Source organism: Ptychodera flava, chromosome 21 (assembly GCF_041260155.1).
Source record: "Ptychodera flava strain L36383 chromosome 21, AS_Pfla_20210202, whole genome shotgun sequence".
NCBI classification, from domain to species: Eukaryota; Metazoa; Hemichordata; class Enteropneusta; family Ptychoderidae; genus Ptychodera; species Ptychodera flava.
Window position 1 is genome coordinate 2,633,619 of NC_091948.1, and position 13,882 is coordinate 2,647,500.

Here is a 13,882-nt window from a genome sequence, read left to right on the forward strand (position 1 = left end):
GGGGACCCTGTTTGATTACATTTTGACATGTATCACTTTTGTCACATCGGGCTCGTAGACACGCTCTGATTGGGCAAGAGAAAATTACAGCCAATCAACGCGCTCGTTTTATCCGGTTAAAGGATGTCACCTCGCCGTCCAAGGGCGCCGCCTCTTACTAATACCAGTAGCCAGTTAACAAGAGAGGGTGCAGTTTGGTGAGCGCAACAGACATGGAAACAGCAAGTCTCCACTCGCAGATGCATGTAGCATCGGACCCGTTTCTTTCGCACAGCACCAACATCAATAATAATACCATGAACAAGATCAACTCCGGCAGCATGAATCAAGGTAAGCGAAAGAAAAAAACTTGTAGATTTTTTTTGCAGAAAAAATAAGAGAAAGTTTACTTGCGGTGATTTCCACCAAATTAGAGCTAATTTAACCTTTGAAATTAATTGGTGATATAAGACGACTTTAACGTAATTACTTTCAATTTCAGAGAGCGTCAACAATAGTGTAGCTTGTGTTGCAATGTCAATTTCAGAGTATACCATGTCCATTTCCAAAAATCGACTTTCTAAAATATGATCAATATCATTGCTCAGTATTTCTCGGACAGTTTCTTTCACCATAACTTATTTTCTTTCAGAGGATGATTGAAGTTGATAGTTTGTACGGGCGAGAGTGAATCGCCTCGGGATATACGTTAATTCACGTAATTCTCTCCCATTCTCCTCTATTTAGCCAATAAAAAAGCGAATGGGCGAAAAAGAAGAATTTATGTTTTGCGTTTTGAGTCTTTTTTCCTCTTTCTCTTTCCGCGCTTCTTATCTCCTTCCCGCCCAGCGCTTCTCAAACATTGGATCATTTGTTCATTCCTTCCTTTTTTCTGTTCCTTGCAGGAGTCAAAGACGAACACGATGTCAACGATAAGCTGACGATGGAAACGGACAGCAACGCTCTAATCAAAGACGGGTCGTCTTCGGGCCACGACAACTCCGGCGGCATGGACCCCGGTGGCAATGACGACAAACCAGCCAAGCAGAAGCGACACCGTACGCGGTTCACGCCGGCCCAGCTGAATGAACTGGAGAGGAACTTTGCGAAGACCCACTACCCCGATATCTTCATGAGGGAGGAAATCGCCATGAGGGTGGGACTGACAGAGTCTAGGGTGCAGGTGAGGTTTGCCGAGAAGCTTTCTGTAACCCGTACCGTTGCCCAGTGTTGTGAGCCCCGTGCCTTGCCAGGGCTTGGTGTCTTTGTTTTTCATAACTCCGTTTTGACGATTCTAATGTAGATACGCATGCGACACCTTTACTTAATCGTATTTGGGGAAGTAAAATTGCAATGTTTAAAGAAGGTAAATGATTTGGTAGCGTCGATGATACGTTCGCCCGTAAAACGATGAAGTTTTCAAGAAACAGGGAAAGATGTTACCCTCAGATATCATACGGAGAAAAACAGTGAAAAGAGATTCTGTTAAAAGCCAGCTTGAAGATGAAAATCAACGTTTTCAACACGTAAACAAAATCTTCATTTTATCCCTCATCGATGCATTGTTTGTCTCTGATCAATGTGGGTAGTCTGTAGTTCTATGGGAGTCGGAGATTGTTGTCCATAGTAACAACCGACAGAACTCGGCCGAACTTGAAGAGATGACCGTACAGTCACATTAAAATAAACTACATAATAAATAAAATGAACTAAACATAAAAAATAAACTTTGAGTCAAATGCAATAACATCTACCGTGAGGATGGATGGTCTCTGTCCATCTGGTTTGTTTGTTTTGTTTGTTTTGTTTTGTTTATCTCTGAAAACGGCCACGAAAGGCAAAAGTGCTCATGAGACAGCGAGGCTCGAGAAGTCGTACAATGAAGATCCCAACACTTGGAGCACACCGCTTTCCATGCTAAGGATCCCATGTCAAAATTCTTTTCACTCGATGTGACAAAAAGCATTTTATTTTAAAAAGTGGTCAAACCACTGTTATTGTAACTTTTACCTTTATAAAATCCAGAACGAAATTGTCAGGGCAGACAGGGACCCCGTACAGTGCCTTTACGTTCCCTTGCAAGGAAACGTGGTCTCTATGATGTAGAGAGATTCTGGGATTCCACAGCACGTTCTGATTAGCTTCCATTTAGATCTCATTAGGGTAATTTATAAAACCTAATCAACAAGGTGATCATTTTATATTTAATAAACTTCAATTCAACACAATAAATAAATTTATCACGCTGAACGGTACAAATAATTTCGACCTAGAGTCCACCTTTTCTACTTCGCTTCTTCGATTTTCTTATGCCATTCCAAGCTCTCTCACACGCACACACGATCTGCAGTCAAACCAAATGCACAGAGAGTTTCGATCGAGTTTTGAGGAACCCGCCTGACATTAGAAACCGCAATTTCGATAAAATGAACCATATTTTCTTGTGAATTTTTCTTGCTCATTTAATACATGTAATTTACGGTGCTTCTGTGAGGTTTTTAAAATGTTATGTTATTTTTACGTCAACGTACAATTAGCGTCACCACTGCACACGCTGTTCCTAATGACAATGAACTATGCTTTCTGTCGACGTGGGTAAACAATAGCACAAATCGTTTGGAAAATTCACTCTTTGTATCGCCTCATTGTGTACCGCTAAAGTTGCCAGTGACAAAGCCGACAATTATAGGCTGGCTTTTGAAATACAATTTAGCTGCAGCTTCTACAACTGAAAGGGGGCACTTGAATAGCGACTGCCTTTAAAAGAGGTTCACTGTAGTTCTGTTTATCTTGATCGGTTTCACAAGAACACATGATGTTTCACTCTTTAATAAAACGTTGCTAAGGGAGACAATCCGTAACGATGTCTCAATTTTGTGTTCTATCTTCGTGGACATTTGGCATCGTTTTATACATTTTGTAATGTGATGAAATTTTGACAACACGATTCTGATCGTCTCTCTTGTACTGTTCTCGGCGATCGAGAATGAAAAAGAGAAAAGTCGAGCCTTGCGGCGGCGATGGGTCGGCACAGCGGGGTAGCGCGATTGACTGAAACAGGAGCTTTTCAATGTATCAACGTTAACAAACAAACGAGTGTGGTCATACAATTGATATTATCCAATTATGATTATCAAAAAGGTAGGGCGGCGGCGAGAGATTTCAGTGAGCGTAACATCAAATGTGCTGTTTCGTGGCATTACTTCCCCTGTCAGATGAAAACACTGTTTTACATACGTCACGTCGATGGAATTGAAAGACTCGAATTCTGCTTTAAAACGCACGCTGATGCCGTGATCAGCAAACACGGAATTGTCACAAACCGCGTGTAACGTGTTTGAATAGTGATTTTTCAATGAATTTACTTGGTAAATATACCTTTCACATAACTTCCCATTAATTTGAAATTACCGTGACACCGTTGTTTGTACCAGTTCCAAGTCGCGTGTGAAACTAACTATACGCATTGTAAACAAGGCCGTCATTTCGTGTCAGTTTCATCCGTTCGTTTTTCCTTGATTGCAAAGATCAGTAGTTTGTTTGGTTATTTGCTTTTTGGAAATTGACTTCTTACACAGCGTTGTAACACGATCAATTCTTGCTGACTGACAAGTTTAAATGTGCATATTGGTACAGTCGAACCACGATGAAAACAAACCGGAGCTGCCCGTCGTGTTGGATGGTCATTCGCTAGGAAAAAAAAAACAATTCCTCGGCTTAATCATTTTCCTTACATTACGAATTTAAAAATCCAAATACTCTATATTATAGATTTGATAGATTACCGGATAAAACACGACAAAAGCAACGATCAAAGTAAAAAATCAATAGAGTTTATTACCTGACCCCACTAGCATAGTTCCGTCCCTGCGACTTGAAATTGTCGCCATATTGAAAACGACACGATCAAGAATGGATAAAATTGAACATTTTACAATACTCGAAAAAACTTTAAACGGATCAGAGATTATACATTTATCAAATTTATCCATGTGGAATAATTGTACAGCTATCTGATATTTAAAATGACAATTCTTCTAAAGGAGTTGACAATTTGTACCTAACATACTGTTTCATCGAAGTTGTCGAAAACGATCGCAGAAAGGCGGCGAGTTCCTGCAAGACGAGCTCATAGAAAGAGCCCAGATCTGCATTTCATCGGATTTAGTCCTTAAATGTTTCGAAAAACAACCGTTGTTAGAAACTTTTTTATTCCAGTAGTCCAGTGAGCGTACTGGCAGTCGTGACTAGAAAAAATAAAATGTGAGGGGGAGAGGAGGAGAAAGATATCTAATTACATCCAGTGTTTTCTCGTAGTTCATCGACTTTGAGAAAATTTCATAGAAAAGTAAATCACACAAATGAAACGCCGTCGTATTAAAACTCGCTTCTTGTTGAACAACATTGCTAGCAATATAAGGAACGACTAAATGCATTTATCGCTGTTGATGGTTTGTCTGTATCATGGTGCATGTTTGTGTGTGTGTGGGGGGGGGGGGGTTCAGCTCGTGAATGGGTGTCGTTTCTGCGGAATGTACCCTCTTTCTTCCAACAACTGTAAGAGTAGCTTGTTTCTGGCTATTCTAAATATGTACCAATTACACTTGGTGCAACTCATACTAAGGAAATAATATTAGTGTAGTGATTGGGCAGAGTAAAGATTATAGGGAACGGGTGAGGAGAGAGAGAGCGGGGTGATGCAGAAAGGTGGAATATGATGCGAAAGACAGAAACAAACACACAAATAAAACACCATGCAGACAGAAAGTCCGTTTCAGGCTGTTACTCATAAATTCTAATTTGCCGTGCCCCAACCTCTGATTAGAATCTTTGAGGTAAGCGAAACTGCCATTTTTCCCATTAGAGTTATGAAATTGTAAATAAAAATATGATAATCTCGGCCTTGTGTCCCAAACCTACTGGACAGGTGACCTTTGACTTTTACGAGTTTGATTATTTCATTGGCTTCCGCCCCCTACCAGCAGAATACTTTGGAAAGTTGTAAAAATACAACAAGTTATGTCGATGTAGATATTATATTATTTGATTTCGATGTGCAGTCCAAAAGTGAGATGCGAATTATATTCAGATGAGTTTAAGGATGGTCAAATTTGAATAAATAATCCTTGTGGTATACAATGGAAATATGAAATTTAAAAATACCGGGAAATATTGTGACAAAATGTAAATATAGATACATGCCCAGAAATTCGAAATGTATACTTAAATGGTTATAAAACAAATTAAATGTTGTGAGGGGAAAAGAATGAAACAAATACCATTGTACTGTTTATAAATTAATCATTCATCCACTTATTTATTTATTTATTTATTTAATGTTAGGAACATAAATGTATTGCCCTTTTGACGAATTGTGTATCGGTTTTGATGGCTTCGACGTGCATCATGGCGAGGCATTAAGCCGGAATGACGTTTGATGTTCGGAGATTAAAACATTTCGGCGGGAACGTATCCGGGAGTGTTAAAGTGAAAGGGTTAACTTGCTTAAATTATTATTGACGGTGAAATGAAACTGACACGGCTGACGGGTGAGAGTACTTATCGAGGGGATCGCTGGTACCTAAGTGTCATTAATGCGTGTAACAAGCCCAAGCATTGCAAATTGGATTTGGCGCACTATGAGATCGGATTTACGATAGGTGAAACCAGCGAATTGATGGGATCAGTGTGCCTCCCAGAGTGGCTTTGTGATCGAACCAATTAAACAGAGGGTAGGGGAAAAGATATGTGTGTTTTTGTTCTTAAGCGCCAAGGCAAATACAAGTGAAAGTCGCCGTGCGGGGTGTATAGCAACGTGAAGGGCTGAGGAGAGAAGTGGAGAATTTGTGTTAAAATCTCCCGGAGAGAAAATTGACACTCCTCGCTCGCGTTTGGGACGGCTGAGTGCCTCTTGGACGAAATGAGCAAATTGAGTCTGCAATTTTCACGTCGGTTAAATCGTCTCGTTTCGCGATCAGGGACCAGGTGTCGGTATCTGCGAGGGCCCCTCTTATCAGTGCATCCATGCTTGTACACACCCTATTTAGATCTGTGATTTACACGACACAGGAGTGGCGATATTGCCACCCCTAAAGACCGCCGATCGACAAACACAAAATAACACGGCACCTCGTACGCCGTCAGCTACGCAATTTAGAAGAATTTTCCATCAGCGAAAGTGTCAGCGATGACGATTCTAAGGGAAATATTACAGACGAAAATGAAGTCGGGGTTGGAGTGAAATTACACGTATAAATCATTGTCAGCACCGCGAAAACACTGCACTGCGAGATTGACCGTAGGGTCCATAAAAACAAAATCACTCCTCATAAAAATTGCATGTGAAAAACTCTACCCATAAATCAATACTTTTTTAATTCTGCATTTTGGGCCCAAATTGTTATTTTTAAGTTCTTTTCTATATCTGAAATATCTTTCTCTCCGGTACATTTCCGATCTGATGTGTAGTTATACGCTTCAAAAATGAAAGATAGACCTAATTATCCCTAGTAGTTCGTCAAGGGTGGCAGAATACCCTGAGGGGTACAGACACAGAGAGGAAAATGTATAAAAGACGCGTGCTGCAGTCTCTAATGTGCGTAATTTCATCAGTATTGCACAAAAAACGAGCTTTGGATTCGCGGCAATTTAGAGTAGTGTGGCAAACACTTCTGACAAACGTGAAAAGTCTCAAAAATGGAGCAGATAGGATCCACTCAGGCGCTCTGTAGTTTGCAACCAAGATGGCGGACTTCACCTCGAGGAAGCCAAGGGGGAAGATAAGGCGACTGCAGACAGGTTGAAGCTGCTTGAGTATCGAACGAGCGGTTTTGTAATTTCGAACTAGAGTTAAAAGAACGATATAATAAGATTTGTTAGATGGGTTAACAAGCCATCTATTAGGTATTAATGTAGTTTTCTGTGCGTGTTGACAATGAAGTGGCATAGCTATTTGCCACTCAGCCCACGTGTACGGCCCAAATAGCCCCAAGTTATGCGGAGTCGGTTTGCAGCGAATAGCTGCCTAATGTGCTCCAACGAAACACGCCTGGGAGATAGGGGCGGGGGAGTGGAGCGTGCGCACGCGGACCTGACCGCGCGGAAATCTCCGTGATTGCTCAGTTTCTGGACGCGCTGACATGTGAATTCACAACAAAGAAACAGTCTTTTGGTCGCGGAGACTGACTTATTCTATTAGGCGAGATGAACCGGTAGATCGGACGAGATGAACCAGTAGATCGGACGAGGAAATCCATCATTGCCCAATCTCTCCAATGTAGCGTTAAAACGCCGTGTGATTCGCTACTTTCCAGTTGGTAATGCCATCGATCAAGAGAAATGCCAATGTGAACAGCGCAGAGGCCCGCTCATACATCAATTTCGAACTTTATGGGTTGAATCAAATCGCTTCTTGAACCGATTAGCATAAATAATTAAGCAACGTCTTTTGTCCTAAAGACTCGGACTTACTGTGTATTTCCCCCCTGAGCTGAATTGATATGCTACCATCTGAAAGTATTTCAAACGATGGGCCGTCGCACTGCCAGCATCCGTGCATAGTGTCTAAGAAACGCGTGTTTTCTAGACTTTGTGAGTCATTGGGAGTAACTATGGTCCCCGTTAAGCGCCAAATGACATTTTAATGAAAGGATTGTAGTCCAAAGTTTACTTTGCCCGTTTCCATTTCTCTCTCTTTCTGTCTACCCTCCGGCGAAATTGGAACTACTGAGCTGAGACGGGAGACCGGATCATTTTTTCTCTCTCTCCTTCGGAATAAAGGCACTTTAGTCAGCTAACTGCAAACGCCATGTCGTATATTATTAATACCAGTTTGTAAAGGAAGAGATATTGCGTCCGCAACGGAACCAATAGTTGACAATTGAAGTTAAAATAGAAACAGTGTCCAGATATATACACGTATATTTTTCCTTGACAGTGACGTAATGGATATGAATTATGGATGAAATTATCGCTGCCGAGATGGCCACTATTTTTATGAAAGTAGGAGGTATGCCAAAACTCGTGGCAAAAATGTTTCGATACAGATCATAAATAATACAAAAAGAAAAAGTCAAAATTAAAAGTCATATTAACGATTAAAATGATAGATTATCTTACATGTATCTTCATGAGAAGGACTTTACATGCGTTGAAAGAAGCCCGAAACTTAAAACAAGCTTCTTGAGACTCCGATAAAAACTATGGTTTTTCGCAATAGTCGAAGTTTATGCCTAGACGGGAAGTTTTAGCATGGACAGGCGAGCGAAGGCAGCACTTTCCAAGTCATAAAACCCGGGCTCGTATGAGCCACAAAAAATTATGGCCTCTTCGCCGAAGAAAACTCCTCGAGCCGAGTTGCCCTCTAAGGGCGAGCAGTAAACCCCTAGGGAGGCATTCTTCAAAGAAGGGAAATACAGACCTAATGTATTTTTAACAGACTACTTGATGTTCGGGGGATTTGCAACCACAACAGCGTCATTTACTTATAGCATGTTGTTAACAAAGTTAATGCGCAGTCTACGGGACCATCTGTACGTTATAAATTGTTGTTACTGCCATTAATAAAATGCACATTAGCTGGAAAGCGTTTGATAGATACGCGAGCAAGGCTAACTTGGCACCGTCGTTGGGGAAAATCTGCTCAGAAAGGTAGCTCGGTACTCTTGGCGGGAGAGGAGGGACGTGTTTTCTCTCGAAACGGACAAGGAACCACGTCCTCCTTCAATGCGGTCTGGAGGGACGAGGGGAGGTCGACACACCTTCAAGGTGGGTCAGTTTCATCGGAAGGTTATCCGTTCCCTTGTTGAGTGATGTCTTGGAAAAAGGGGAGACCTAATTTTCTTGTCGATGAGTGGAACTGACAGGAATCACGCATTGACTCATTCTTCTTCATTTACTTGGAAGCCATAGGTCACACGGTGATGCATTGTGCCTTGTTGCAGTCGACACAACTGAACCTGTTATAATTGGCTCGCCTTGATTACTAAACTTGCATCGAATGGCAGATGAATTAGCTCGAAATTACACGACCATTTTCGCCCAGGCTTGGCCTAATTTCTCCGTAAATTTCAGTAAAAGTAGTGTATATTTCTTAAACCGTTGTGTTTGTCCGTTTTTTTAATGTCGCCAAACTTGAAGAAGCTCGTAAACACAAGTCGAAAAAAATAAAGGAACTAATTTGCTTCTCTTTTCTCTTACTCCTTTCAAAAGTTTCATTGTAGTTCAGGAGTGCAATTTATCTTTTATTTCCGGTTTTTCCATTGATATAAAAGAATTAAACAATTTCATATGACAATTGTACCCCCTCACTGACCTTCATTTACCGCCACTTTGAGTTTGTGATAAGAATCTAATGCAAAACTAATATTTCATATTAGCGATTAGGGCCGGCATTTCAAAAAATTATCATTTTTATGATGTGTGTTATGTTCGGGCTTTTATCTCGTTGTCATTATCGGAACAAAAAAAATTATCAACGAGACTGTGGAAATTTAGGACTTGGCCTGATTTGAACCGGTGCAGATGTCGACGAGATCGGTATCCGTCACACTCGATGTATTTTCCAAGATACGACTCACCGTCCTGTGACGGAAAACTAATTAGGGACCCTGGGGAACGCCGGGAACTATTACGAGGGGGTATACCGTTGGGTTTGCTCGTCCTAGGTGCGCGTCTGTCTCTGAATTGGGCGCGATACAGTTGACCGATCGATCAGAAACAGCCAAATCAAAAAACACTACCACGACAGAACGACCCACATCGGATGCCGTCCGATTCAGAGACCCTGACTCTCTCGCACTATACGCATCTGTACACTAACGATCAGCGACAGATTTTGGCGGCGATATAACAATGAAGTTCTGTCAAGCTATCAATTTCGACGCCAACAAATGATCATTGACATTTGTATGTGTGTCCATGAGTGAGCGTGAATGAAAAGTTTCCGCTGGTCTGCATTGAAACCCACAACTTTCAATGTCAAGGGCTTTTGAAACTGGAAACTTGAGTAAAATTACATATGTGCGCATCTCTTCTAAAACCAGCAACACCCCCTCCCCCCTTAGATCAGTTTTAGATTATCATTCATGATGTTCATAATGTCTATTCTTCACTCTCATCTCGCCAGGTCTGGTTCCAGAATCGTCGGGCAAAGTGGAAGAAGCGTAAGAAGCAGACAAATGTGTTCCGTACACCCGGGTCGTTGCTCCCGTCACACGGTCTACCACAGTTTCCATCAGCGATGGGGGACTCTTTGTGCTCGTTCCACACCAATGACACGCGCTGGCCGCCGATGCCCACGCAGATGGGGAGTGCGCCGCCCCTCACGCTTCCTCCCACCCTCCCCCGCCAGCCGGGGATCGGACAGTCGTTATCTAGCCACCACCAAGGCGGCGGTGCGGGCACTATGAGCATGAACCAGTCATGCAACGGGCTGGGCTCGGGGATCTCCGTCACGAGCAACGGCTCCGTCCAGGCGCCTATGTACCAGTCGGGTTTCGGGGGAGGTATGTCCACCATGTCAACCATGTCGACGTCAACGGGACTGTCAGGGTCGTCGCCTACCAACGTGACCGTCTCCAGCTCGCCAATGTCATGCAACTCGCCGGACCCCAACGACATGTGGAGGGGTACAAGCATCGCGGCACTTAGGAGGAAAGCACTGGAACACAGTGTCACCCTCAATGGGGGGTTTAGATAAGTTGGTGAAAGAAACTGACGAGAAGGAGAAAAAAATAGTCTATTTCATTGAAATTTTTAATTTATTGACATTTTACAAAGAAAAATGCCCCATATTGTACAGTAAGAACTATGAAACATACTTTTGTTGATTTGTATATCTCCAGACAGAAACAATACAGTTCTCAAGAGTTTTGCGTCTTTTTCGAAATTAAAAACATTGGACAATGTTATAGTTCTTTTTTTACGATTAGGTTAACATTTTTTACCTCTGTATCGTGTCAATTTCAACTGCTTATTGTAACATTGTTTTAACCTGTTCTATGTATACAAGGATTATTTCTGATGAATCGAGCAAAACTCATCCTCATTGTTGATATTTTAATTACCTGTGTTAGTTGTAGCGACGAGCCCCACTCGACCACTTTGAAGAAACCCGAACGAGACGATGGACGCGTGTGCTGGGGTTGTCGATCGCCCCGGGTAATAAACATGGGCGCGTGTTGTATTCCTCGCGCACTTCAGTGGCACGTGTCCCAGCCCCCGCTCACTTCTTAGCCAATTTCAAAGACCATGCTATTTAACTCACCGCTTTGTAACCAACCATAGCTTTTTATCCACAAAAAAGAGAGAAGTTACCCTTTTCGGGATTTTTTGTTCTTTTAACATTGAACACACAACACATTACCACACCGACCAAGCAATTTCGGCGTCGACATCGAGTCGAGCATCGATCGACAAAGCAGAGAGAATTCAGCAGTCTTTCATAATTTATTTGCTGTACCCTGAAAAAAATGACGAAGACTCGGTGTCACGGAGGGAAAGCCTTTCAAATAATTGTGTTGCGTGGCGGTAACAGTATCGATTTATTTATGTAGTCAATATTAAATATATTAATAAAAACTCACCTTAGAAATTGGCTTACATTGTTCACGTTTAAAGCTTTAATGTGTATGATTTTGTGCAAGAAAACCCTCCTAACCATACCATCAATCATTAATGTCTAGATCGAATAATTGTAAAACCTCAGAGGTCACAGCATATATATATATATATATATATATATATATATATATATATATATATATATATATATATATATATATATATATATATATATATATATATATATGCGCGTATATATGACACTGATTGTTTTTCGATTATGTTATATGATTGTTTCTTGTACGAATATGTTACGTATGTATGTGTGTATGTGTGTATGAATATATGTGTGTGCGTATGTATGTATATGTGTGTAGATAGGCCTTAGTGTATTTGTGTTCTCAACCAGGAATGTCTTAAAGGACATCAAAGGCGTGAAAATGGAGCTGAGTGTAAGTCTAGTAGGGTTTTGATGAGTTTGATAATCAGAGAAAGGATACAGAGAACCTCAGTGAAAGTCAACGGATAAAGTTTGGAGAAAAAGAAGTCAAAAGCATAGTACGGTAGAGCCCTGGTCTTACTTGATCGTCGAGGTGGTGTCATTGAACTTTCTCACAAAGAAAGGTAGAGGCAAGCTTGTAGAACTCAATGGATTTCGACCTGTACCTCATTCAATACCTACCATTCTGACGAAGGAAATTCACGTGTTATGCATCGAAGACGTTCAGTCGTGTAAATCATCGATCAATTTTAACAACACTGAAAAAAGAGTGCCACATTCGTTTTAATACCAAGCTATCTGGTTATGTAATCAGAGATCATCAGAAGTAGACAGAATTTTCATAAGACTTGACTGATAATAAAATTCCCCAGTCAGTTTTGTAGGGTGACAGAAATCCAAGTCATTCACACTTCCAAAACAGGATTGGTATTCTCAAACTCAATCTTCACAAACGGAGAAACAAAAGCATACATACATGCTCGTGTATAGGTTTTGCGTAGGTTCTACAGACATACCTACATAGATACATAGATACATACACATATACATACATGTATACATACATACATGTATACATACATACATACATACATACATACATACATACATACATACATACATACATACATACATACATACATACATACATACATACATACATACATACATACATACATACATACATACATACATACAAAAATACATACATACGTATACATACTCTACGATTGAGCAATGATATCTTGAAATTCTCTTAATTTACAACGGAATTAAAAATGATGCCATTTAAGTGTATTTGATCGCACATTATCATTGGATTCAAAAGATTTATTTTACATAAAAAATTGTATTTACACATTTTACAACAATCCTAACAAAAAGTAGGAGTATAAAATTGTAGAAGGTGTAAATATAACTTTGATTATTCCATTATGTAGAGGATAAGGTTAAATTTAGTTTCGATCCTGACGGTTTCTATAAAATAACGTTTTAGCAAAGTGGCCATGAATTCCATTTTTCGATTTGTTGTGTCAAACACTTACAATTTCCCCCACAATCTGCGGTTTGTTGGGAATGGAGTCGTCAAGGTGACGTTTTGTCGTGGATAATATCTCTTAATGAACACACTTCACTGTGTCTCTCACTTTTAATGACACCTTGTTTAAAAATTCATTGGCAGCTCACAAACGAGACTTTACAACCTTAACGGCCGTTTTCTGCCGCTTTGGATATGCGCGGAGATTACCAATTGGTAAAATCAGATCGGATAGCCGATTCGCTGGGATTCTCGGCCAATCAGTCTGATCGTTCTGAATGACGGGGAGATAGTTAGCAGAAGCGGCGCGAAATTACGCGGCTTTCTAATCATAACCTTTGTATTACCCGGAACCGGGATCAATTTCAGCGTTATATTAAATGTCAAGAGAGCTCAAATTAAGCCGAGGATTTTTTCCGTCACTAAATTTGCAGATGCATTAGAATTTCTAGGAGAATCTGGTTGTCAGCGATGTCGTAGGCTCATATACCGGTAATGGCTTCAATTTGTTTCAATTTTTAGTTTCCAGAAACATACAATAATTTCTTTTCAATTTCTTTTCAAGTTGTTTGCCGGTAAATTTTTCATGTAAATGTATCTCGTTGCTAAAACTGGATTTTTGAGGATAAATTACGCAGACGAAAGTGAATTTGTGTTATGTTTTCACTCCTTACTGCGACTTTCATTTCATTTCACTCTAATTTGTTTGCGACAACCGAGTCTGTGAACGTATGCTATTAAGCTCAATGCCCTCAACTAGGCGTTTATAAATACGAAGTTTTGACACCACATCGAGATAAAAT

At 40.6% G+C, this 13,882-nt stretch overlaps 1 protein-coding gene across 1 annotated transcript; it reads left to right on the forward strand.

Moving 5' to 3' along the window:
• Positions 1 to 153: 153 nt before the first annotated feature.
• On the forward strand, positions 154 to 11,576 carry LOC139121091 (homeobox protein orthopedia-like). The gene is made up of 3 exons (XM_070685713.1): positions 154 to 330; positions 885 to 1,162; positions 10,106 to 11,576. Exons 1-3 carry the CDS (start codon positions 213 to 215, stop codon positions 10,676 to 10,678), a joined length of 969 nt encoding a protein of 322 aa, XP_070541814.1. The 5' UTR covers positions 154 to 212; the 3' UTR covers positions 10,679 to 11,576.
• Positions 11,577 to 13,882: the final 2,306 nt, after the last annotated feature.